The following is a 25,534-nucleotide window of genomic DNA, read 5'->3' as shown; positions in this document are numbered from 1 at the left end:
GTCATTGACAAAAGAGCTATATCTCTGCACATAAGTAATGAAGAAATAAAAATAAAATTGATAAAGATCTCATATAAGACTTTTAAAAGTAAGTGCTTGGTCATTGTTTATTCTGATACCCTTATAATGCAATCACAAATACTAAAATTGTTTGGCATTTAATTAATATTTTTGCATTTATTTGATGATGTTGTTAGCTCTATCTATTCCACTAAACAATAAGACTTTTTTTTTTTACAAAACAGCTGCAGGACACCCTAATCTTCTTCAACCTTCCGTACCAAGTAATCTACATTTTCTGAATGAAACATATATATATAATTGGCATTCATAATATTTGTTAGAGAAGATCGTTTACATGTCCAACTTTCTAAGTCAGATGCATCTTTCTTATTTCAAATTTCAAGCATATTTCATATTGCTTATTCTAACATCTTTTCCTCACTTCCTGTCATAGACATGACCCTTAGTAACCTACCTAATCAGTTTTGTTTATGATCCCAATCCCAATTGTCCCCAATCTTATCAGGGTTCATAATGTTTTAAAGTAAATTTCTCATTTATATCTGATAAACTACTTGTTCAGTGTTTTCAAATAATTTTTATCAGCACCTGACTAGAGAAGCGTATTGGTGAAAGAAAGCAAATCAACACTTTGACAACAGAAAGCAAAGAGAAAAAGTCTTTGAAATGCCTCAAACTCAATGGCATAAGAGAATTCTAAAGAACGTATTTAAAGAAAAATAGTCAAAGGAAGTGAGTTAATATTTTCTGTTTACTTGGAAATGTTAACAGAGAGAAAAGTAAAAATACTGTTTAAGATTCAGGAATTGGGAGTGGAATATAATAGGATATAAACAGGTAACAAAGTTATTGATGGGTAAGATTAAAATAAGAATAAAAGCCAAAAAGAAAAACTCCACACACATGTTATGGTAGAAAAAGAATAAGGTTTCAATGACTTGTGATGATGGTGACATAAGGGTGATGCATTCTAACATGGACAGCTCTCTACCACAAGATAGAAAATAAAACAACTAATGTTTATTGAACTTATTTAGGCCATAGTTCTGTGGCCTCTTCTTTCACTAATTCACTTAGTAGTCATAAAAAATCTGTGAGGTAAAAGATAATAGTATTCTATTCTATAGACAATAAAACTTATAACACTTCCAAGGTCAACAAATCAGTTAATGACAGACCCAGAACCGAAAATGACATGCATCATGATGCAGCCGTTTCCCTTCAATTGAAAAAGAAAGACACGAAATGTGGAAACAAATCAGTGTCTAGATAACATGGCTAGAAAAGAGAATGAAAAAGTTGGAATTTTTAACTGTCACGGTATGGGAGGTAATCAGGTTTTCTCTTACACTGCCAACAAAGAAATTAGAACAGATGACCTTTGCTTGGATGTCTCCAAACTTAATGGCCCAGTCACAATGCTCAAATGCCACCACCTAAAAGGCAACCAGCTTTGGGAGTATGACCCAGTGAAATTGACCCTGCAGCATGTGAACAGTAACCAGTGCCTGGATAAAGCCACAGACGAGGACAGCCAGGTGCCCAGCATCAGAGACTGCAATGGAAGCCGATCCCAGCAGTGGCTTCTTCGAAACGTCACCCTTCCAGAAATATTCTGAGACCAAATTTACACAAAAAAAGGAAAACGTAAGGACTGACTGGGCTACCTCAGCATACATTTCTGCCACATTCTTAAGTAGCAAAAAAAGGAAAAGTGCTTTCCTTCTGCAGGATGTAAGGTTTATCAGCCATTAAAACTTTATAGACTGCCCTCGCTTCCACTAGCTGTGAACCAGCCTTCCTGTCCCAGGACGTGCAACTATGTAGTAGCGAGACTGTGCACACTGATGTTTACAAGGTTGAAAGAGTCGCTCGTCAAGAATCATCGTAAAGAATACTCAGACTGAAACAATCTACGAACTGCGCTTTCCAGAGAGCTGCACCTTTTATGGTTTGCTTGCACATCAGTGACTTCCGCTGAATGTGCTGTCATAATGAAGAGATGTCTAAGATTTTTTTTCTGATTAGAACTGGTAGCCAGTATATTAAATACTGATATAAAAATAAATGAAAAAGAACTGGAACCAAAAAAAAAAAAGAAAAAGAAAGACAAATGTATTACCTGGGAATATCAATCAGTTCAGTTCAGTTAAGTTCAGTCTCCCAGTCGTTTCCAACTCTTTAGGGTCCCATGGACTGCAGCATGCCAGACTTCCCTGTACAACACCAACTCCCAGAGCTTTCTCAAACTCATGCCCATTGAGCCAATGATGCCATCCAACCATCTCATCCTCTGTCATCCCCTTCTCATCCTGCCTTCAATCTTTCCCAGCACCAGGGTCTTTCCTAATGAGTCAGTTCTTCGCATCAGGTGGCCAAAGTATTGGAGTTTCAGCCTCACCATCAGTCCTTCCAGTGAATATTCAAGACTGATCTCCTTTAGGATGGATCAATTGGATCTTCTTGCAGTCCAAGGGACTCTCAAGAGTCTTTTCCAACACCATAGTTCAAAGTCACTGATTCTTCAGCACTCAGCTTTCTTTATGGTCCAACTCTCATATCCATACATGACTACTGGGAAAAACATAGCTTTGGCTAAACAGATCTTTGTTGACAAAGTAATGTCTCTGCTTTTTAATATGCTGTCTAGGTTTTTCGTAGCTTTTCTTCCAATGAGCAAGCGTCTTCTTATTTCATGGCTGCAGTCCCCACCTGCACTGATTTGGTGACTAGCGATAAGAATGGCAAAGTGAAGTTGCTCAGTCATTTCCACCTCTTTGCAACCCCCATGGACTGTAGTCCACCATTCTCTTCCATTCCTGGAATTTTCCAGGCAATAGTATGCTTCTGCGGGTGCTGCTAAGTCGCTTCAGTCGTGTCCAACTCTTTGCGACCCCATAGACGGCAGCCCACCAGCCTCCGCCGCCTCTGGGATTCTCCAGGCAAGAACACTGGAGTGGGTTACCATGTCCTTCTCCAATGCATGAAAGTGAAAAGTGAAAGTGAAGTCGCTCAATCGTGTCCGCCTCTTTGCAACCCCATGGACTGTAGTCCACCAGGCTCCTCCATCCATAGAATTTTCCAGGCGATAGTATGAGTGGGTTGCTATTTCCTTCTCCAGCAGATCTTCCTGACCCAGGGATGGAACCCTGGTCTCCCGCATTGCAGGCAGATGCTTTCCCATCTGACCCACCAAGGATAGCAAAGCTATAGTTAAATGGTGCAGAGTATTCTATGGAAACTCAAGAAAAGATATCCATCTCCATGATCTCAGAACTTACTTTTGAAATTAAGGAAACTTAAATAGGGCTTCCCTGATGGCACTAGTGGTAAAAAATCTGCCTGCCAATGCAGGAGGTTGTATCTTAAGAGTTGTGGGTTGAATCCCTGGGTTGGCAAGATCCCCTGGAGGAGGGAGTGGCAGCCCACTCGTGTTCTTGCCTGGAGAATCCCAGGGACAGGGGAGCCTGGAAGGCTACAGTCCATGGGGTCGCAAAGAGTCAACATGACTGAATTGACTTAGCACACACACAAAATTAAAATAAGTGAAAAAATAGTGCAATGGAAAGAAGGGCTTGAAGTGTTCTAAGGTTCTAAAATTATTGAGTATAAAAAGAATAACTTTATATTAATAACCCATTTTAATACATCTTAGAATATAATGTCATTACACAGTAATCTCTTGAGAATCCATTAGAGGAATAATAAAAATAACAAAATAATTATAGTCTTTTTAAACATATGGATACCAAATGGCAAATTAGCATCTGAAGATCTATTGAACCTCAATAGTCACCAAGGAAATAGAATTCTATTCCTAGATACATACTCAAAAGAAAATATTTCTCTCCATGTATGTGTCTGTGTGTTTCACCAAAAACACACTTACAACGATAGCAAAACTCTTCCAATAGCCTGAATTGGAAGTAAGCCAAATATTCATCTACATTGAGATAAATAAAGACATTGTAGTATAATCATACAGAATTTTATATACAAACATGAGCGTGAACAGTTTAAAACCACATGAGTCTCACAAATATAACGATGAGCAAAAGAAGGCAGAATCAGTGCATGCTACACAATTCATTTACATACAGCTCAAAGTGAAAATTAATCTACAGTGTTAGAAGTCAGCGGCTACTTTGTGCATGAAAACAGTAATGAAGAAGGGTTTGCACATAGACTGTACGGTGTGGTAAGACTTTGTTTCTTGATCTGTGTGCTAGTTAAGCAACTGTTCCATCTGTGGAAAACCATTAAGCTGTGTATTCGTGAACTGATATTTATATGAATGTATTCTGTGAATCTTTTATTTCTATTAAAGATTTCTATGAAATTAAATTTTCTAGATGGAGTTAGATATAGTGGAATATATTCCTATTTTTTTTCCCAATGGCAAGACATGAACTGATTCCTAAAAGGACATTGTTTACTTTTAGTAATACTATCAACAAGAGATAGTCAATTATCTGTACCAGTTTTATTATTCAAATTTTTTTTTTATAAAATAGGATTTAGGAGTCACATTTTAGCATTATGATCATAAGTTCAGAAAGAAAATGAGCCTTATGCACAAGCATGGCCATTGGTGCTAGAATTTTTTAAAACCTGTGTATAGATTTTTTTAATGTTTCATTGAAAAAGTTGTGTTCATCTGATTGATTGTGAGAAGAGAAAACACATTTTTAGCCTCAATTGTTCAAAGCAAATAGCACATGCTGCTTTCAAGTAGTAGTACTAAAATTAAAGAAATTTTCCATCTCATCTTCAGGATAATGAGTCTCATAAAAAGGCCATTTTTCCTCTATTAACATTTACATATTTTATTTTCAGAAGAAAAACTCAGATTTCTTTCTTTTGGAAAAATGCAATTTGATTCTTAATGTTTTTAGTTGATTCTTAAGCACTAATAATGAGCATGAAACAAAAAAGTTACCTTTACTATATATTTATTGCTACATAAGCATAAGTCTTTGTAAGTAAAAATATAAAAATGAATGAATAATAAGAAAGTTTCCTGGAATTGGGTATAATTTCTAAATTCTTTATCTGTATGTAGCACATTTTAATTCTACACTATTTTGAAAATCAGCACAGTTTTAGTTTTCTAAGAAATTTTGCTGTCACTGGAAATTCCATGACAATTTTTGGCAATTAAGATCTATGAATTTAAAAGTTCAATTATGTTGCCTGATAATTCAAGGTTTACAGATATTGGTTAAAGGAAGGAATTATACCATAATTTTATAAACTCTTCTTTCTGTTTTTTCCTTCTCTTCCTTCCCATGAGCCATACTAGCCAAAAGAAAACTGTGGACCATTTTTTATTAGTCCTGTCACCTAGAAATATGAAAGAAATACATGATACATAATTTTATCATAGAATCATTTTGTAAAAAATGCAAATTAAAATAATTTGAAGCAGCTCTTATGGGTGGGGGAAGTGTATCGCTAACTATGGCTGAGGGAGGCAGGATAACAATCTTCCGAAGATGAGCTTGTGAATGTGTTGCAAAACATGCAAACAGAAGGTGACCTTCTGGATGCCGTTAAGGTTGCAAAACTGCCGGATAAGTTAATCATCCTGGACTATTTGGGTGGGCAGAATGTAGTCCCCATAGGACTTGAAACTGCCCAAAAGAGGTAGAAGAAGAGAATCAGAGGAAGAGATGTGAGGACAGAAGGAATATAATCGATGTGGTGTGAGAAGAACTGGACATCCGCAGACTGAGAAAGAGGCCCAGGAGCCAAGGAATGCGGGCACCATCTATCAGCTGGAGATGTCAAGAAAAGAAATTCTCCTTTAGGCCCTCCAGAAGGGAACCCAGCCCTGCCAGCACCTTAGTTTTAGCTCGGTGAGAACTGTGCTGAACTTCTAACCTACAGAAATATAAGCTAATACATTTGTGTTGCTTTAAGTTACTACATTTGTAATACTTTATTATATCAGCAGTAAAGAAAACAAGCAAACAAAAAAACTAAAACAGTTATAATGAGCTGTATTTTCCAAGCAACAAAACAGGGATGGTGTCACAATCAGTTCCTCCAGATTTCATGGGCATGGACTAAGCACCAAAACGTGTTCAGCAGATTTTATAAAGCTGGGTAAGGAATCTCAAACTTATTCCAGTCTATAACATCTAAAGCATGCTTCCACCAGCACATTTCTGTTGGAAAGCAGAATACGCTTCACTGTGCACTGTGGGGATCTGGCAGAACCGAGATCGGTTCCAACCAGAGTCCCTAATGCTGTCACTGAGGCCTGAAAAGCACCTGCTTACACATCATCTGCTTTAGTACCTCTGTCTCTGCTTATTGGGCAATGTTTCAAATAGTACATTTTGCACCATTCCAAAGCAATTCTATACACATTCCCTGCAGATCAAGCTCCAAGAGCCGAAGGTCACTGTGAACTAGCAATAACTTAGAGGTGTTTTACTGAGAGATCTAAGGAAAAAGATTAAGCTATGAAATATGACTTGAGATTCGATTAGTCCCTGCTATTGATAATGTAAATGAAGACTCAAGTAAAGGACAATGTTGAATTCCCCTTTTGCTGATGCCTATGATTGTGTTCTCAGGATACAAATAACAACAGAGAAAAAGAATCTATCAGAGTCAAGTATGTTAGAAAACAGCTTAAGCTCACTCCTGCCAAAGTTGGCATCAGAATTGAGCTGTCTCTTGTACTCAATTGCTAACAGCTGAAATGTAAACCACAGAGAGAATAACTTCACACAGAGATACTGAATCTGTAAAAATTGTTCATTCATGAATTGGCAAGAAATAGATGTAGGAGACAGAGTATATAGACGAAATTCCAATGTGGGAGTAAATAATTACTGAAATATAATTTTAATTAAATTTGCTCCCAAAGTCTACATACAAAATATAAAAAATAAGAAAGAGATTAAGTTCATTCACATGCAGTGTATGAATCACTTTCAAACAAGGAGTATTAATTTTGCTACTAGAAGCCAGAGTATGATATGGTCACTGGATTAATTGGATCCTTACGAAATAGATCAGGTTGTGTAGCCTGCCTTAGTGGTTTTTTTTTTTTTTTTTTTCCCCAACGCTTTTACAGTCAAAGTAGCGAGGCAGAGGTTGACTGACTGTTTTGGATAAAATATCAGAATGGAATCTTCGCAAATCTGAACTTTTCCAGGTTCAAAACACTAGGGAAGTGAAAGTGACACTTATGTATTTTATAACTTATTTTCACTGTCTCTGATTATTTCAGATTGAATGGAGCTATGGAAATATGGGACCTTCTGACATCTCATGACTGATGAACTATAGCTCTGATTTTTATGATGATTGATTTTATTTTTCAATTGTTTTGATTTCTGAAAATTTAAACACCCACTTAGCATGAAATTGATAATGGTTATTTGTCATGTAGAAGTTCTGACTTAGATTTACGGAATTGCTTGACATATTTCAGACCTGCTTGTACGTGAGAATCTCTATTATTTTGTTCATATATGAATTTGAAATGAAACAAGAATATTTGCTGTTAGATTAGCATGAGAAGGGCAAGTTCTTATTATTGGCACCACCGATTTTGATGACAAAAAATACTGCAGTTTATTACGTTACTCCCAGAAGAATGTATGTGTGTGTGTGTGTGTGTGTGTGTGTGTATATATATATATAATTTATTTCTCCCCCTCAAAATAAGCCCTTGTAGCAATATCACATTAATTTAAGAATGACTGTTCTTTGGGCATGAGCCACTATCAAATGATCAAATAAGTTTTTAAATAGTAATTGCACATAATAAAAAGAAAGACAAGTTTATTCAGGCATTTATTATCTGTGATACTTATATATGTCAGTGTGAGTTCATCAAATCTAAAAGATTTTTCACTTTCACCTGAAATAATCATAGAAATTTTGAGTTGGAGCTGACCTAAGACATAACCTTGCTTAACCACCCACCTAAAGTAGAAATTATCAGTGTCAGTATCTCTGACAAGTGGTCAATCATTATATGCTTCAACTACTACAAGTTAAGAAACTCCGTGCTCTGTGATTCAGATCATTTTATTGTCGAATATAGACCAGTTTTCTAACAATATTCTCCTGTATGGTGAGGCACCTGCATCTTCCTAATACATATCCATTGACTCTCTTATCTGTTTTGTCTTAGAGCTCTAAGACTATGGTAGCTGTTAGCATATTCCTCTCCCTTTGTCTCAGCTTCTGTTACTCTCAATCCTATCTTTGCTCTTTAGACATGTCCTCCACAGCTGTTGTGTGCATTGCTCGCCATGTTTTGGATACATGCTGACTTTTCAATAGACTTTTAAAACTTCGGTTTGAGAACATTATTGGATTTTTCCAAAGTAGACAGAATTCAGGGTTAGATACTGGCTTTCAGTCTTTCAAATTCTATTATTCCACTGAAGACTGTGCTTTGTGTTATTATTTAAATCGTCTTGTTTTCTTGGGCCTCAAGTCAGACTTTGGGTTTATTTCATTTTTTTCTTTGTGAATTTAGGATTCAACCAGACTGCCCTCTGATTCCAGAATCGCCCCCACCCCAGCCCCATATTATTTGCAGTTGACTTTTTTTTAAACATGAATGCAACATTTCACAGTTTCCAATGTCAGGGCATGATACTGCACTATTTTTAAAATTGTCTTATGCAAGGCAGAGGTAGTTATTCCTCTAGCATAGTATAATCTTTTCAAGGTTGTATTCTGAGTCTTTATCCATGTCATTTATTAAAAAAAAAAAAGTTTTACAACAATGAGCCCAGCGACTGGTTTCTGTGGCATATTTTAAGAAGCCTCTTTCCTTTAATACATAATGTAGTATTTCCTTGACTTGATATGAAGTCTTATTGTTACTTGAATAAATGTTTCCTGAAACAACAGACAATATCATTAAAATTTTTAGGCATTTTCTCATTATACCTGTTCCAACTCAAGCATATTCATACATGTTCAGTTTCTTTTAATACACCCATTTTAGTTTGAAGGACATACTATACCCTAGCAGAATACTGGAGTGGGTCACCATTCCCTTCTCCAGGGGACCTTCCCAACCCAGGGATCAAACCCAGGTCTCCCACATTGCAGGCAGATTCTTTACCAGCTGAGCCACCAGGGAAGTTAAGTAATCATTATTTTCTATTCTAGATTTCCTAAAGCTATTATTTTTGATTAGCACCATTTTCTAAAATTTTATCTTTGGAGATGGACACGTCTTCCATCTTTTGCACATAGTATTTTCAAATATTGTCTTTCTGCCAAATTTAAAGAGCTTTAGAAGCAAGGAAGTTATAATAAGTAACTAGTTGCTATTATAACTCATTGCCAATTCTGTAGCCTATAACAGAAGTTCACAAATATACCTACCATCTTAAATATAGCCAGTGGTATTGCCATGATGTTGGTGCTGTGTCGTTTAATTTGGAAACTCATTCATAGATATACAGTCTTAAGTATTCTGGATATTTATGTGGGTATATATGTTTCTCATGTCCAATTTTTCTATATAGTCTTTTTGTAATTAAACATGTATACATTTTCTTGGAAATAATACAATCAAAAGACCAATTTTATTATGTAGGAGAACCAGTAAAGTCAATTGAAAGTCTAAATGAATAGACATGAAGACCAGGCACAATAGATGAATCAGTGGATTTTACAAAGATTCCTATGTTTAACATTTTCAGATAACAGTGTATTCTGAGTCTATAGGATTTTTTTCCCTCAGTGACATTTCCGTTTCATTATAAAAGTACAACTTCTTAAAATAGAGTTTGTCAGGAAAAGACTGTACATATTAGTATTTGATGGGGCTTCCCTGGTGGCTCAGTTGGTAAAGAATCTGCCTGCAATGCAGAGACCCAGGTTTGATCCCTAGGTCAGGAAGATCCCCTAGAGAAGGAAATGGAAACCCACTCCAGTACTCCCTTGCCTGGTGAATTCCATGAACAGAGGAGTTGGGCTGGTTTCAGTCTGTGAGATTGCAAAGAGTCAGACACGACTGTGTGAGTAACTTTCACCTTCACTTCATTAATATTTGACTCTTGTTAGACTCTGGACAATACAGAGATTCAAAAGTGACTAATACTTTCTTCATGAGTCCTAAAATATACTTGGATATCTATACAAACAATAAAGCAAAGCAGTATAACTATGGTTGAATATACGTGTAGTAATAACAATGCTATGAGAATTCAGAATATAATATTTGAATATTATAAACAAGTAATTATTCATGTAAGTGTTATGGACTAGTGTCTTTTCAAAATTCACAGTTGAAGCCCTAGCCCCCAGTATGACTGTGCTAGGAGATGGTACCTTTAAGGGATTCAGTTCAGCTCAGTTGCTCAGTCATGTCTGACACTTTGCGACCCCACGAATTGCAGCACACCAGGCCTCCCTGTCCATCACCAATATCCGGAGTTCATCCAAACCCATGTCCATCAAGTCGGTGATGCCATCCAGCCATCTCATTCTCTGTCATCCCCTTCTCCTCCTGCCCCCAATCCCTCCCAACATCAGAGTCTTTTCCAATGAGTCAACTCTTTGCATGAGGTGGCCAAAGTATTGGAGTTTCAGCTTCAGCATCATTCCTTCCAGTGAACACCCAGGGCTGATTCCTTTAGAATGGACTGGTTGGATCTCCTTACAGTCCAAGACACTTTCAAGAGTCTTCTCCAACACCACAGTTCAAAAGCATCATCTTCAGCACTCAGCTTTCTTCACAGTCCAACTCTCACATCCATACATGACCACTGGAAAAACCTTAGCCTTGACCAGATGGACCTTTGTTAGCAAAGTAATGTCTCTGCTTCTGAATATGCTATCTAGGTTGGTCATAACTTTCCTTCCAAGGAGTAAGTGTCTTTTAATTTCATGGCTGTAATCACCATCTGTGGTGATTTAGTTAAGGTTAAATAAGGCCGTAAGAATGGGAACCTAATCCACTGGGTCTGGTGTCCTTACGGGGGAAAAAAAAAAAAAAAACATGACAATATCAGTTCTCTGTCTCTGCATATACAGAGAAAATTACATATGCAGATGCTATGAAAAGGCTCCCTTAAAAGCACAAGGGAGAGACCTCACCAGTAACCAACCTTGTTGGCCCCTTGATCTTGGACTTCTGGTAGACTCCGGAGATGTGAGAAAATAACTTTCTGTCTTTTGAGTAACATAGTCTATGGTATTTTGTTACAACAGTCTGATAAATAGGTGGCTATAAAGTAGATGACAGCAATCAGCTCTGCCACACAAGTGGGGCTCCTTGTCTTCATTCAAATGAAGTGGTTCATGATTATTTTGTTTACAAATAACTTAGGATTTTTGTTCTTATGATGTAACATGTATGTGAAATTGATAATTTTATTATAATATACACAAATCAGAATTGAACTGGTTAAAAATGGCATCAAAGAACTGAGAATGGCATTCATATGCTAAAGTCTCTGAAAACCATTTTACATATATTATTGCCTGTAATCCTCAGTAACTAGGTTTCTCTCCAGTTTACAAAAACAAAACAAAGCACTGAGGAAGGGAATGAGTTTAATTACTAAGCAACCCTCACATTTAGGTATACCTTAAGCCCTAAAGTTTAACTATCACACTAGACTGATATGGGGAGAGGGCAGCTGTTATGATGAATATATAAGACATTTAATTAAAATTAACCAGGTCTTCTACAGAAGTTGTCTGTTTTTGCAGTGTAGCAAACCCTAGCTTCTAGTAACTTGGGTTACTGAGTAGGCTGTGTGTTTGAGTCCTTCCACAGTTACAATGTGATATGAGAATAAATGCTATAAGAAGTAGTAATCACGATGAGATATTTTGAGAACTTTGGGGAAAAGTGACCTGAGTAATGCATTCAACCAGTTGGATTAATATATGGCATATGCTAAGGTTTTAGAGTATGGCTTTAGCTTCTCTGTGATACTTAAAGAATGCCCTAGTTCATGTACACACTTTCAAAATATATACCAAGAACCTAAATATAAAGCACATACTAAAAACAAAACCAAAAAATAAATAAATAAACCAAAATAGAACCCTGGGATATGAAAGGAAATTTGCTGAAAGCACTATTGTTACTATAATTGATGTTATTTATGTCAGTTTTCTTTTTAGTGGCTATTTTTAAAAAGATAAAATAAGTAAGCATATATTTAATTTAAACCTTGTTTTAATCCATGGGAGCTTCCCTTGTGGCTCAGCTGGTAGAGAATCTGCCTGCAATGTGGAATCCCTGAGTTGGGAGAAGGGAAAGGCTACCCACTCCAGTATTCTGGCCTGGAGGATTCCGTGGACTGTAGAGTCCATGCGGTGGCAAAGAGTCGGACAGGACTGAGCAATTTTCACTTTCACTAATCGATGCATATACCAAAAAGTGAAAACAGGATTTCACCTCTACTTATTTCTCCCTGGAAAATAATTACAAAACTAATAAAGCAAACGTTTGTTGGGTAATTGGAAGGAAGTAAATTCATTGCACTCCTAACTAACATTTTACAACAGTGTTACACTGGGCAAGATAAGTGGAAAAAACTGTAATAACAAAATGAAAGAATCAGAACCTAAATCTAGACAATAGATGGAGTAGAAAACAGTTATATGGATTGCATCTCAATTTTGGCTTCATGAAGTATAACCTCTCTGGGTCAGAGGACAGAGACTTCCTCCCCAAACCTCAAATATCTGAGAAAACACGATTTCACAGCAAGAGTGAAACTACTGCCACAGGCCGAACAACAGAAGAGGATGCCTCTTGCCCTCTATGTCAATGACAACAGGTCTCTGGCAAGAGAGAAGTGTGGATTTTGAAGTATAGGAATCCTTTTCTTCACTTGTGAGCTTGGGCTACTCTTGAACTTCCTGCTGTGGTTCAAGCTGTAACCCTCATGGTTCTAGCACTCTTTGGTTCTTTCTTTCTTTTGACCTCAGTTAATCCGTTTCTCTTCCCTTCTTCATCAGTGTTATCCCAAGTCTCTGCTTGGGATTTTCCAAACGTAGAAAGTATGTGAATGGATCCGACTCCCAGGGAACTCCGATTCTGGTGGAAATGAAAGAAAAGGTGACAGGAGAGGATCGCTCATTTATGGAGCGTCTGCCTCATGTGCCTCTTTTTGTTCCAATATCACAACAGTGAGATTGGTCCTTCATAACATTTTCAGACACTGAGATGCATCGTTTTTAGAAAGCTGTCAAATACTGGAGCTAGGTAAGGAAATTATCTTTCAAGTCAGATGATACATGCACAGCAAGACTGTGTGGATGTTATTAGTGAGATGTAGAAGCAAGACCCTCAGTGAATTTAGGTGTGTCTGTTGGGGATACGGGAGAACTGAGTGGTCACAAAAGGCTTGGTGGAGAAGAAGATAGGAACTTAAAGAACAGTAGATTTAAATTGAATGATAATATGGGAAATGGTGATCTGGGCACACCAAGCTGTATTTGCAAAGTCAAGGTACTCTGGGGAAATATGGGGTCCAAATATCCCATAGTTTGTGAGATATAAGTATCAAAGGATATATGATAGGAATGGAAGTCACAGAGTTTGAACAGACTGTAGGAACAAGATGAAGAAGCATCTAGTACGATATGGTATGAAATTTAAACTTTATCTTGAAGGCAGTGGTAATTCACACAGAGATTTTTAGCAGAGTAATTGCACAATCAGAATACACTTCTAAATTTACTCAGAAATAAGGAGAAATGGAGAAAAACAGTGTAGGAGAGAAATGATGATAGTCCTCAGGCAGTGGCAGTGTGAATAGTAGCAGCACTTTCAGAGAAATCTGAAGTGACTAATTTTGTGCCTAGCACAGCGCTTTTACAGAAATAGAAAAATGGCACTTACAAAGCCATGCTTGGTGAATGGCCTACACATTTACATATCTCATACATGTATGTGTATATTTAATGAAGAAGAGGGAATAGTTGGCTTCTGTATATCATAGGAGCACATTGCTTTTAGAAGAAGATGCACATGGGTCGCGAAGAATCGGACAGGACAGAGTAGCTTCACTTTCACTTTCAAAGGTTCTGCTAGCACGCAAAGCATATTAATGCTTTACATAAACATATTGCTGTTTTCTCATGCACCATCAGTTCAGTTCAGTTCAGTTGCTCAGTTGTGTCCTACTCTTTGTGACCCATGTACTGCAGCACGCCAGGCCTCCCTGTCCAGCACCAACTCCCAGAGTCCACCCAAACCCATGTCCATTGAGTCGGTGATGCCATCCAACCATCTCATCCTCTGTCATCCCCTTCTCCTCCTGCCCTCAATCTTTCCCAGTATCAGGGCCTTCTCAAATGAGTCAGCTCTTTGCTTCAGGTGACCAAAGTATTGGCATTTCAGCTTCAACATCAGTCCTATCAATGAACACCCAGGACTGATCTCCTTTAGGATGGACTGGTTGGATCTCCTTGCAGTCCAAGGGACTCTCAAGAGTCTTCTCCAACACCACAGTTCAAAAGCATCAATTCTTCGGTGCTCAGCTTTCTTTATCATCCAACTCTCACATCCATACATGACCACTGGAAAAACCACAGCCTTGACTAGACGGACCTTTGTTGGAAAAGTAATGTCTCTGCTTTTTATGTGCACCATACTGCCACTTGTATTCTGCATGCTTCCCGCAGGAATCGTGGTCTTCATACTGTGCAGGCAAAAAGTTCTATGAAGTAGATTTCTATGACGTTAATTGCATTTTCTTTACATAGTAACTCTCTGTTACAAACCAAATTTTTAAAGAGTAATCTTATCTAGTTGAAACAAATCTAAAGTAAAAATGGCTATAAATTATTTACTGGGATATGTTTTTGCTATCATTTAAGAGAAAATTAATCTAACACTGTAAAAATATAATGCCACTACCAAACATCACTCCCTGTTTCTGTTTTAGTTGTGTGGAAATTTGCAGTTAAAGAAATTGCTATGTGCATTAATTACAAGCTTTACCAGTAGTTGTATGAAGTTTTTTAGCCCCAGAAAGGAATTCTGCCTAAAGTCTGGTTGCTATTTTAACATTATATTAGTATGCTTCTTTGTGTTGCAAAGTGAGGGAGAGACTTATACGTGCTTTTATTTAGGAATATATTTCATCCTACTTATTTTTTTCTTCTTGATATTCACTTCTTAATTACAAACTGTAATTACATCATTGTATTTTTAAATATTATTGTATTAATTTCCCGATATTTTTTCAGTGTCCTTCAAATATGATTTTTAAGCAAAAGTATGTGCTCTCCTAAGACTTTTATTCTTTGATTGCCTTCTAAAATTTATTTTATCATTGTGTTTCTCTATGTTATAAACATGCTCAAAACAGTCCATCTATTTTTCTTCTAGTATTTGAATCATTGCCCTTTTGTGACATGCACGTTTAATTGAAAGTCCTTTTGTTTTTGTCAATCTCATTGCATCCCTTGCCATTTGCGATTCTGGAACTCAGTATACAGAAGTTCCTCTTTATTCTGTTTTCATTTACAGTTCAGTCCAAGTATATTCATAACACAGTACATCTCTCTGCCTTTAAAACAAATAGTCAAACCTATAAAATAGGCCTTAGTCTTGTCTTCCAACACCGAAGATATTGCATAGTTTTCTATTCTAAGTTTTTGAAAAAATCCTAAGAAATACTGAGCCCAGATATAAAGGTCAGGTAGCACCCTATGCACAGATACTCAATAACAATGTGTCTCCCGAGTCACACAGGACAGAGAATCAGGGACTGTGAGAAATTTTGACTGAAATCTATAAAGCATGAGCAGTGTGGATAGGCAAAATCACAGGTTTTCTCTTTCCTTTTCTGCCCATGCATAAGTTTAGTGAGACAGAAAAATAGCCATGTACTTCATCACGGTGAAGTGAAGTGAAGTGAAGTCGCTCAGTCGTGTCCGACTCTTTGCGACCCTGTGGACTGCAGCCTACCAGGCTTCTCCGTCCATGGGATTCTCCAGGCAAGAATACTGGAGTGGGTGCCATTTCCTTCTCCAGGGGATCTTCCCGACCCAGGGATTGAACTCAGGTCTCTTGCATTGCAGGCAGACACTGTAACGTAATCAATACAAATTCTTGTTGAAAATCTTTTATGTGCAGAGCACTGTTTCAAATCCTTGGGGATATAAAGAATTATAAAACACAGATCCTGCTTTTAAGTATCTTTAATTTAGATGTAGAGTCATTATGTCTATAATATATAAAACATATTTTTTGGATCCATAAAGAATGAAAGAGATATTTCACTTACCATAAAAAAAAAAAAAATTGATTGGAAGCTAAAGTTTCTACTGCTGCTACTGCTAAGTCACTTCAGTCGTGTCCGACTCTGTGTGAACCCATAGACGGCAACCCACCAGGCTCCCCCGTCCCTGGGATTCTCCAAGAGAGAACATTGGAGTGGGTTGCCATTTCCTTCTCCAGTGTATGAAAGTGAAAAGTGAAAGTGAAGTCGCTCAGTTGTGTTGGACTCTTCGCGACCCCACGGACTGCAGCCTACCAGACTCCTCCATCCATGGGAGTCTCCAGGCAAGAGTACTGGAGTGGGTTGCCATTGCCTTCTCCAATGCATGAACGTGAAAAGTGAAAGTGAATTCGCTCAGTCATGTCGGACTCTTCGCGACTGCAGCCCACCAGGCTTGCTGAGTTCCAATGATGCCTTCACTTTTCTTTGTCTGTCCTGTTTCCTACTCCTTTTCTTAGGAAAAATCTTGAGGTATAGCCACTCTCAGACTGGGCTATAATGTTGTAGGGAAGGAAATTCCCCTAAACAGGCACACATGCTAAGTACAGCAACAACATCTTTCAATAAACTCACAGTAACATCCTCTCTGATCCCCAGGAGCAGTTCCATGCAGATAAATTATAAACAATTCTATGAAACAATAAATAGCATTAAAGCACTTCTGTTTAGATGAGCACAGCACCAGCTGGCTTCATCTGTCTTTACATCTTGGCTTTCCCTGGTGGCTCAGTAGTAGAAGGATCCCCCTGCAGTGCAGGAGGTGCCGGTTTGAGCCATGGATCAGGAAGATCCCCCGGAGAAGGAAGCGGCAACCCACTGCAGCATTCTTGCCTGGGAAATGCCATAAGCAGAGGAGCCCGGAGGGCTGCAGGCCCGTGGGATTGCAAATAAGTCCAACAGAACTTAGCAATTAAGCAACAATAATCTTTACATAGATATACTAGATTAAATGTAAGATGAACATAAGCAAAATAAAATTATACCTCCATAATGCATTAAACGTACTTCTAAAGAGGGGTTTGATGCAAAACTATAAAGTAGACTGAAATGTTGGTAGATATTCAGAGTATTGATAAATATTTAGAATGCTTAACTTGAAAAATATGTGTACTAATTCATGCTCTTCATGTATAAGAGTATTTATAAATCAATAAACAGAATGAGCATCTTGTAGTATTAAATGAACGAATGAGGTCAACTTGGTAGGATGATCCAAGGTTTATATTTTTTTATTATTTCTATCTGATTACATGTATCTACCATTTAGCTATCTATTCATCCATACATATGCATGGCTCTAAAGTAATTTTTGAAGATGTATAGAGCTTGTATTTTCTTTATTTTCTCCTGTATTTTGTAACTTTCTAAAAAAATGATATTGATGTTATTAAAACAATCAGAAATAGTGTGGTAAGTTTGTGTGTAAATTTCCATAGCCTTCTCAAAGCTATTTGTGCCAAAATATTTCAAAAGACATATGAAGGAGTAATGCTCTGTGAACCTTTTATTTCTATAACCCCCTTCCTAAGGAATCAGTCAAAGACATATCAAAAGTTATTACCGCAAGTAAATTAATATCATTATAATCAGCATTTATTATAAACTTTTGGAAAGAATCTGTTCATCAACAATTGGAACATACTTAAAAATATTGTTTGAAATAATTATAAGGTAGAATATTATGCAACCAAATGCATCATATTTGGAGGTAGAATATTATGCAACCCAATATATTTGGAGGTAGAATATTATGCAACCAAATATATCATATTTGGAATTAATATTTAATGTTGAGAGAAAGTTTATAGTAAAAGGATAAATAAATACAAACACTATATAACATATACTGACTCATTCAAAGATGTACATTTAGGCACACATAGGCTTTATGTGTTCATAGAATAATACTATAAGTAAATATATTAACATGAAGGTTCTCCCAGTAGAATTTCAATTTTATGATTTTTTTATGTTTTATAATATCTCACCGTGAAATCATATTGCTATTACAGTCAGATAAAAAGATAAATGTTGTATAAATTGGGGCTAGATGTCAATCTGTTTATCAGGTCTGATAGTAATGGATACAAAAAACTGATAGGGTATTTTTCACACTGAACTTTACGCAAAAGTGGAAGTAAGAGAGAAAAAAGTAGAAGAATAGAAAATGTAGTTAGTTCTCCATGGGTGTGTGGATTTAACTACCAGGAAACACACTAAGCAGGCAGCTGTGGTTAGAAGATAGATTCATAATTTAGGAATCAGGAAGTTGGAAGCTACTCAGGAGTTATTTGACTTCCAGCAGGACTAGATGAGCACTGATATCCTATTGTCGTGGGGCTGAAAAACAGCCTGGAGGAAGTGATCCTGAGTAATTTCCATGCGCTGTGTTTATGTTGCGGCCTGCCGGAGAGTGTTTCTGTAAGTACTGTTACGAGTCTTGGGTGCCAGCAGGCTCTCTGGCCTGATGCGTGCTCCAGAATGCCAGATTCACAGATTAGACACACTGGGTACATATTGAGCTTTGATGAGGATTTCACTAATTATGCTATCTCAACCTTATGTAACTACCAAGGGGGTTCAGGAGGGGGAAAAAAAAAAAAAGCCCTGTTTGTTTCCATAAATACCCAAAGAACTTATGCTATCATATTCTTAAATAATTTCCAGGTTTTTAACAGTGCAATTTTGAGATTTAACAAAAGTCAGTGGACAGGAAAAGACAGGAAGGAAGGAAGGTATATTTTTTCTAAATGTCCCAAGTAACAAAACATATCCAATCTGGCTCTATTATTATTATATATTTGAGTGAGAAATCAACATGTAATTTGACTGGCCTCTATGCTTCTATTCAGACCCTGACTATCCCCTGCCCACAAAGCAACCACAAGTCTCATTTTGAAACCAAACACATTCTATCTTGTCCCTATTGTAAACTCCCAATAGTATATTATACTCCATAGTACATACTACACCACAAAGATGCTCTACAAATGGGCCCTCCTCTCTCCATCCTCACCTTGTACCATGGTTCCCTCTCTGACAGGACTGAACCAAAAGATTTTGCTGACTTCTCAAACACTTCAGCTCAATCCAACCTTAAGATTTTTGTGCCAGCTATTCCAGCTGAATTAAATTCTATTCCCTATGACCTTTTTATGGAGAGTTCATGCTGTGGAGAATGTACTCTAACCTAAGCTTCTATGTAATTCTCTCACAGTGTTTTGCTGACCATCCCATCTGAACCTTGCTTCTCAGACACTTTCTGCTTAATCACTCTAGTTTCATGCTGGATCTGTGAAATCATGGTTTGTATATCTCACATTCAGCCATTACATTCTCTGTGTCTAGTTGTTGCTGAGTACATAGTAGGGTCTCAGACTTCCCTGTAGCTCAGATGGTGAAGAATCCGCCTGCCAATACAGGAGACCTGGATTTGATCCCTGGGTCGGGCAGATCCCCTGGAGAAGGGAATGGCAACCGACTCCAGTATGCTTGCCTGGAGAAGCCCATGGACAGAGGAGCCTGGTGGGCTACAGTCTGTGTGTTCACAAAGAGTTGGACCCGACTGAGCGACTAACACTACTACTAGTAGGTGCTCGCTCGCTCGCTCTCTCTCTCTCTCTCTCTATCTATATATATCTATCTCCAATTGTGAAGGTTATTTCCAGTGCAAAACAGCAGTGTCAGAAACAACACCTACGGTTTAAGGTTGCTGTTGGAGGTGTAGAAAACCTGTGCGATAAGCAATTATTATCTAGACTTGTCGCCTAAACCATGTCACCGTACAATCGTTCACCGAGAGTTGGCAAGAGAGTGCTTTCATCTGAGAAGCATCAAAGAAAGGACATTCCACATTAGAAAAGGATCTAATACAGAGTTAAGGAAAAAGGAAAACATGCATACTCATATTGGATATAATACCATGTAATCATCAAAAGAACTCTGGACTATTTTAAAATATTTTTATCACTGTCTCCTGCTTGTTTAACTTAAATGCAGAGTGCACGCATGCACGCTCAGCCGCTTCAGTCGTGACCGGCCCTTTGTGACCCAATGGACTGTGCCTGCCAGACTCCTCTGTCCATGGGATTCTCCTTGCAAGAACGCTGGAGTGGGTTGCCATGCCCTCCTCCAGGGGATCTTCCCAACTCAGGGATGGAACCAGCGTCTCATGCATCTCCTGCAATGCAGCAGATTCTTTACCACTGAGCCGAGGAGGAAGTCATATATGCAAAGTACATCATGCGAAATGCTGGACTGGATGAAGCAGAAGCTGGACTCAAGACTGCCGGGAGAAGTATCAATAGCCTCAGATATGCAGACGACACCACCCTCATGGCACAAAGTGAAGAGGAACTGAAAGAGCCTCTTGAAGGTGAAAGAGGACAGCGAAAAAGCTGGCTTAAAATTCAACATTCAAAAAACTAAGATCATAGCATCTAGGCCCAATACCTCATGGCAAATAGATAAGGAAACAATGGAAACAGTGACAGATTTTATTTTCTTGGGCTCCAAAATCACTGCAGATGGTGACTATAGCAATGAATTAAAAGACTCAGGCTCCTTAGAAGAAAATCTTTGACAAACTTAGACAGTGTATTAAAAAGCAGAGACATCATTTTGCCATCAAAGGTCCAGATAGTCATAGCTATGGTTTTTCCAGTAGTCATGTACAGATGTAAGAGTTGGACTGTACAGAAGTCTGAGTGCCGAAGACTTGATGCTGCAGAACTGTGATGCTGGAGAAGATTCTTGAGAGTCCCTTGAACTCAAACCAGTCAACTTTAAAGAAAATCAGTCCTGAGTATTCATTGGGAGAACTGTTGCTGAAGCTGAAGCTCCAGAACTTTGGCCACCTATGTGAAGAGCTGACTCATTGGAAAAGACTCTGATGGTGGGGCACATTGAGGGCAGCTGGAGAAGGGGGTGAAAGAGGATGAGATGGTTGAATGGCATAACCAATTCAATGGACATAAGTTTGAGCAAACTCTGGGAGATAGTGAAGGGCAGGGAAGACTTTCATGCTGCAGTCCATGGCGTCGCAAAGAGCCAGACACAACGGAATGACTAAACAATAACAAATCAACTACTGGAACTCAGACCCACAGAAAACCAGGGACAAAACTGACGACATTATAGCTAATGATAGAAATACTATTTAATTCACGTTCCTCTGATTCAAAATTAATTTCCATCAAACCAGGTTAGAAATGTTTCCATAAAATAGTTTAGAAACAACACACCTCTTCCTTAAAATCAAGATCTTAATTAGAACCCCAGTACGTAGAGGAACTTTTTGCTGTGGCTTCCATGGAAAACTGAATTCCCCCTTCTGAGCTTCTCACATAATTTCGTTGTATATTTTCATCTGTTCATGTAGGTTTAATCAGACCTTAAAGGCTTAGATGTCAGTCTGTCTTCGAAAAGTCACTCTGCCTGCCTGGTCTCTGTATGTTTCTATGTTGGTTTATTGACTTCCCTCAGATTTAGTTAGAGGAGGAACATGGGGCAAGGACATGGTTGAGAAGAGGAAATTTGTTTTCCAGCTTTATTTGCTTGTGCTCTTTTGGAATACTTTTAAATGGGCTGGTGGAAGTGGTGTTACATGATTAGTCTTGTAGTTAATTTTCAGTGAATGGTGTAAATGTAGTCCTATTGCACCCTCCACATGCTGGTCAGACACGACGCATGCATAATATGTGAATACATACATGTGCACATGCGGTAGGCCATTCTCCTTCCCCCGACTTGTGTTCCCTAATTATTACTATGAATTATACATGTACAGTCCATGGAATTATCCTATATTATATGTTATACTATATATACTATACCGTCCATGGGATTCCCCAGGCCAGAATACTGGAGTGGGCAGCCTTTCCCTTCCCCAGGGAATCTTCCCAACCCAGGGGATCTTCCCAGGTCTCCCGCATTGCAGGCGGATTCTTTACCAGCTGAGCTACCAGGGAAATCCAATTATTACCTTAGTTTTTTAAAAAAAAAATTTTTTTAATATGCCACTTACTGAATCAAAGAAAATTGGAGAATAAGGAATGTTTACCTCCTGTAACAACCGAGAGGGATGCAAGCTGCAGATCAGTGCCTGGCATGGGCAGCTCAAATGTGGTGCACAAAGCTAAGATGTCGTTTTATGCCCTTAGGCCAGTGGAATGTAGCGGTAATCTGCAGGGTTGTACTGGAGAGAGAATGACCGCTCAAGTAGAAGGCCAGGTGCCAGGCTGGGCTGCATGTCACCACCATCATGACACAAAGGTTCGCCTCTTCACAGCTGTTCTCCTCCTTGTATGCAGACCTTCCAGGCCTCCTAGTTCTCCAGCTATTTGCTAGCCATGGAAGACCTCATGGTCTGGCCTAGGAATTCATGATGTCAAAGATACAAATCTCAACAATACAGTTGTCCTTGCCTCTATCCAGGGTGTATATTTTCCCCAATTAAACCCTCCAAATCATCTGATTACAACCCTTTTCCAACCAGACAGCTACTTGTATAACTTTCTCACAACAGCACAAGCATCAAGAAAATGTATGTCTCTGTCTTACATATTATTGTTGTTCAGGCCCTAAGTCATGAGTCCAGTATGAAAGCACACAGGTGTAGGTAGTGTTTTCTGAAGTTTTTTGACCATGAATGAGTTTTCATATTCTAGTAGTTTGAGAAAATAGAAGTCTGTGATATATAACATATACTAGCATTAGAAAGGTGATAGAATATGGTTCTATAAATAAATTAACTGCTTAAAATTATTTAAAATATGATCATTTGCTATTTATTACATTAGAAAAAGATATATCAGAAAAATATCAACTCATCATATTAGATGCTATATATATTATCACTTTAAATATTTAACAAATGTATATTGAAATTGCATAATGAAGCAAATGATATCACCAAATATCAAGTAGAGGTCAGCAAATGCTTTCTGTTAAAGGACAGATAGTAAATATATTAACCTCCGAGAGCTATGCAAATCTCTGTGATAACTATTGAATTCTATCATACAGAGCAAAACTAGCCACACAAAATATGGAAGGAAATGGGTGTAGCCGGTTTCATATAAAATTGCATTTTCAAAAGCAGAAAACAGGCCTTATTTGGTCCAGGGACAATAGAAAGCCAATCCATGGACTTAAGTTATTAACCAGGTTGTCGATGATGCCATGGCTGAGTATTATCTGGTGTCCATACATCAGTGCAAGGAAATAACAAGCAGAGTATTTGTTCAACGAGGAATTAATGGTGCACTCTTTGATATGGAGATATTTTCCTGAAAGCAGATTGAATACATAAAAGTTAGAATAATTTTAAAGGTGTATATGATATTTTACCTATGGCCTAAAATATATTGTAGCTAAAACTGTAATTATATAGCAATTTATTTCTTTTTTCTTTCTTCCTTCCTTCTTTCCTCCTTTCTTTTTCCTTTACTTGCTTTGATTTTCTTTAAGTTTAGTTACTATTTTTTTTCTTTTTAAAACCTTTTAATAGCATCTTTCAGAATGCAGTTCTTTGCAAATATAGTTTAGGAAATTCCTTTTGAGAGGAATCGTGACAACAGTGCATCTTGTTTTATACAATATTAATTGTTGCTGCTGTTCAGTCTCTTGGTCGCGTTCGATTCTTTGCAGCTCCATGGGCTGCAGCATGCCAGGCTTCCCTATCGGGCACCATCTCCCAGAGTTTGCTCCAATTCATGTCCATTGAGTTGATGATGCCATCCAACCATTTTGTCTATTTTATAATAATAGATGTTTTTCTTTTCAGTGGCTGTAGTCTACAAATAATTTTCTGAATTACCCATTTGCCATTGCTGAAATAAATTATTTCCTCATATATTAGTCAGTGTAGATGCTAGTTGAAATAACTCAGCCCTGATATAGAAAAGTAAATTTCTTCAAAAATATATTAAGATTTTTTGAAGATTCAGTTAGTAAAAACAGTAATTCCTTACAACCAGTAAATAACTATTATCTTTGATCATTTTCTATGTTCTATAATTTCAAAGTTTGGAAAATTTACTTCTATTCTATTCTGACACAATATTGAAGTGTAATCTTGAGCGGTCCCAAACTGATTCAAATATGTTTGAGGCTTAGTGTTATTTGAGGTCCTTTCTTCACCTGGGATTTATCAGTAACAGAACAGCAGCAAGTCAAAAACCCTTTAGGTAAGTCTCCTATATTTACCATTCTGTAAATGAAGCTATTCAGGTTAAGGTGCTGGGAAATATTCAGAATGCAGGAAACCTGCAGAAACTGGACAGGAAGAAAGAAAACAAACAAAGAAACCAAACAAGTCCATAATAGTCCTTTCATCATCACCCAGGAAACAAATCTTTCAGGATGAAATACCATGGCATCAAATTAGACACTTTTTTTTCTTATATGCTATCTGTTCTGTTTGGTTTATAAAAGAACTGATGAAAGAATTATGAGTCACGCACTTGGTTGTGATGTTTTGACAAAGCAGGGAAACAAATAAAGAACATGAAGCATGGTTGTAGCAAACCTAGAAATACAGTCTTTTCCAGTGGTTTGTTACTCATAAAAGTTTGAAACTATGTAGAGCCAAATTACATCCCCATTAGTCAGAAAATAAAACACTAGGTACTTCTGAAGCAAGGAGGTTTATAAAATTAGCGAATAAATGAATAAAATAAATGATTGAACTAAGTTCCAGTTTAGACCCATATTTTGCTTAAATTTGGCACTTTTTTTTTCGTTTACACTTACTAAATTATTGCTGTATTTTATATATACAGCTTTTGTGCATGTACACATACATATATACCGATACGTGTGTGTGTGTGTGTGTGTGTGTGTGTGTGTGTGTGAGCTAAGTTGCTTCAGTCCTGTCCGACTCTCTGCAGCCCCATGGACTGTAACCTGCCACGCTCCTCTGTCCATGGGATTCTCGAGGCAAGCATACTGGATTGGGATGTCATTTCTTCCTCCAGGGGATCTTCCCAACCCAGGGATCGAACCAGCATCTCTTAGTTCTCCTGCATTGGCAGGCGAGTTCTTTACCATATATATCTCAACAGGTTAAACCTTTGCTTTAATACTTTAATGTATCTTCAAGTCCTTTAGGCAAAAGTCCACACTGTAGTCACTAGTGTACACACAGTATGTTATTTTCTGTTGCTAGGTTTCAACAACTTTTCCAGGGAAGTAGCTACTTATCATAAGTTAAGCAACCTAATAGCTACCTTTTTGTTTGAAATTGTACAAGGCACCATGCA

At 37.7% G+C, this 25,534-nt stretch overlaps 1 protein-coding gene across 1 annotated transcript; it reads left to right on the top strand.

Moving 5' to 3' along the window:
- Positions 1-1,263: 1,263 nt before the first annotated feature.
- LOC132659910 (polypeptide N-acetylgalactosaminyltransferase 1-like) lies at positions 1,264-2,126 on the top strand. The gene has a single exon (XM_060416618.1). It carries the CDS (start codon positions 1,299-1,301, stop codon positions 1,641-1,643), a length of 345 nt encoding a protein of 114 aa, XP_060272601.1. The 5' UTR covers positions 1,264-1,298; the 3' UTR covers positions 1,644-2,126.
- The last annotated feature ends 23,408 nt before the right edge of the window (positions 2,127-25,534 follow it).

This window comes from Ovis aries, chromosome 5 (genome assembly GCF_016772045.2).
Source record: "Ovis aries strain OAR_USU_Benz2616 breed Rambouillet chromosome 5, ARS-UI_Ramb_v3.0, whole genome shotgun sequence".
In the NCBI taxonomy this organism is placed as follows: Eukaryota; Metazoa; Chordata; class Mammalia; order Artiodactyla; family Bovidae; genus Ovis; species Ovis aries.
This window is presented reverse-complemented; position numbering and strand designations above follow the sequence as displayed.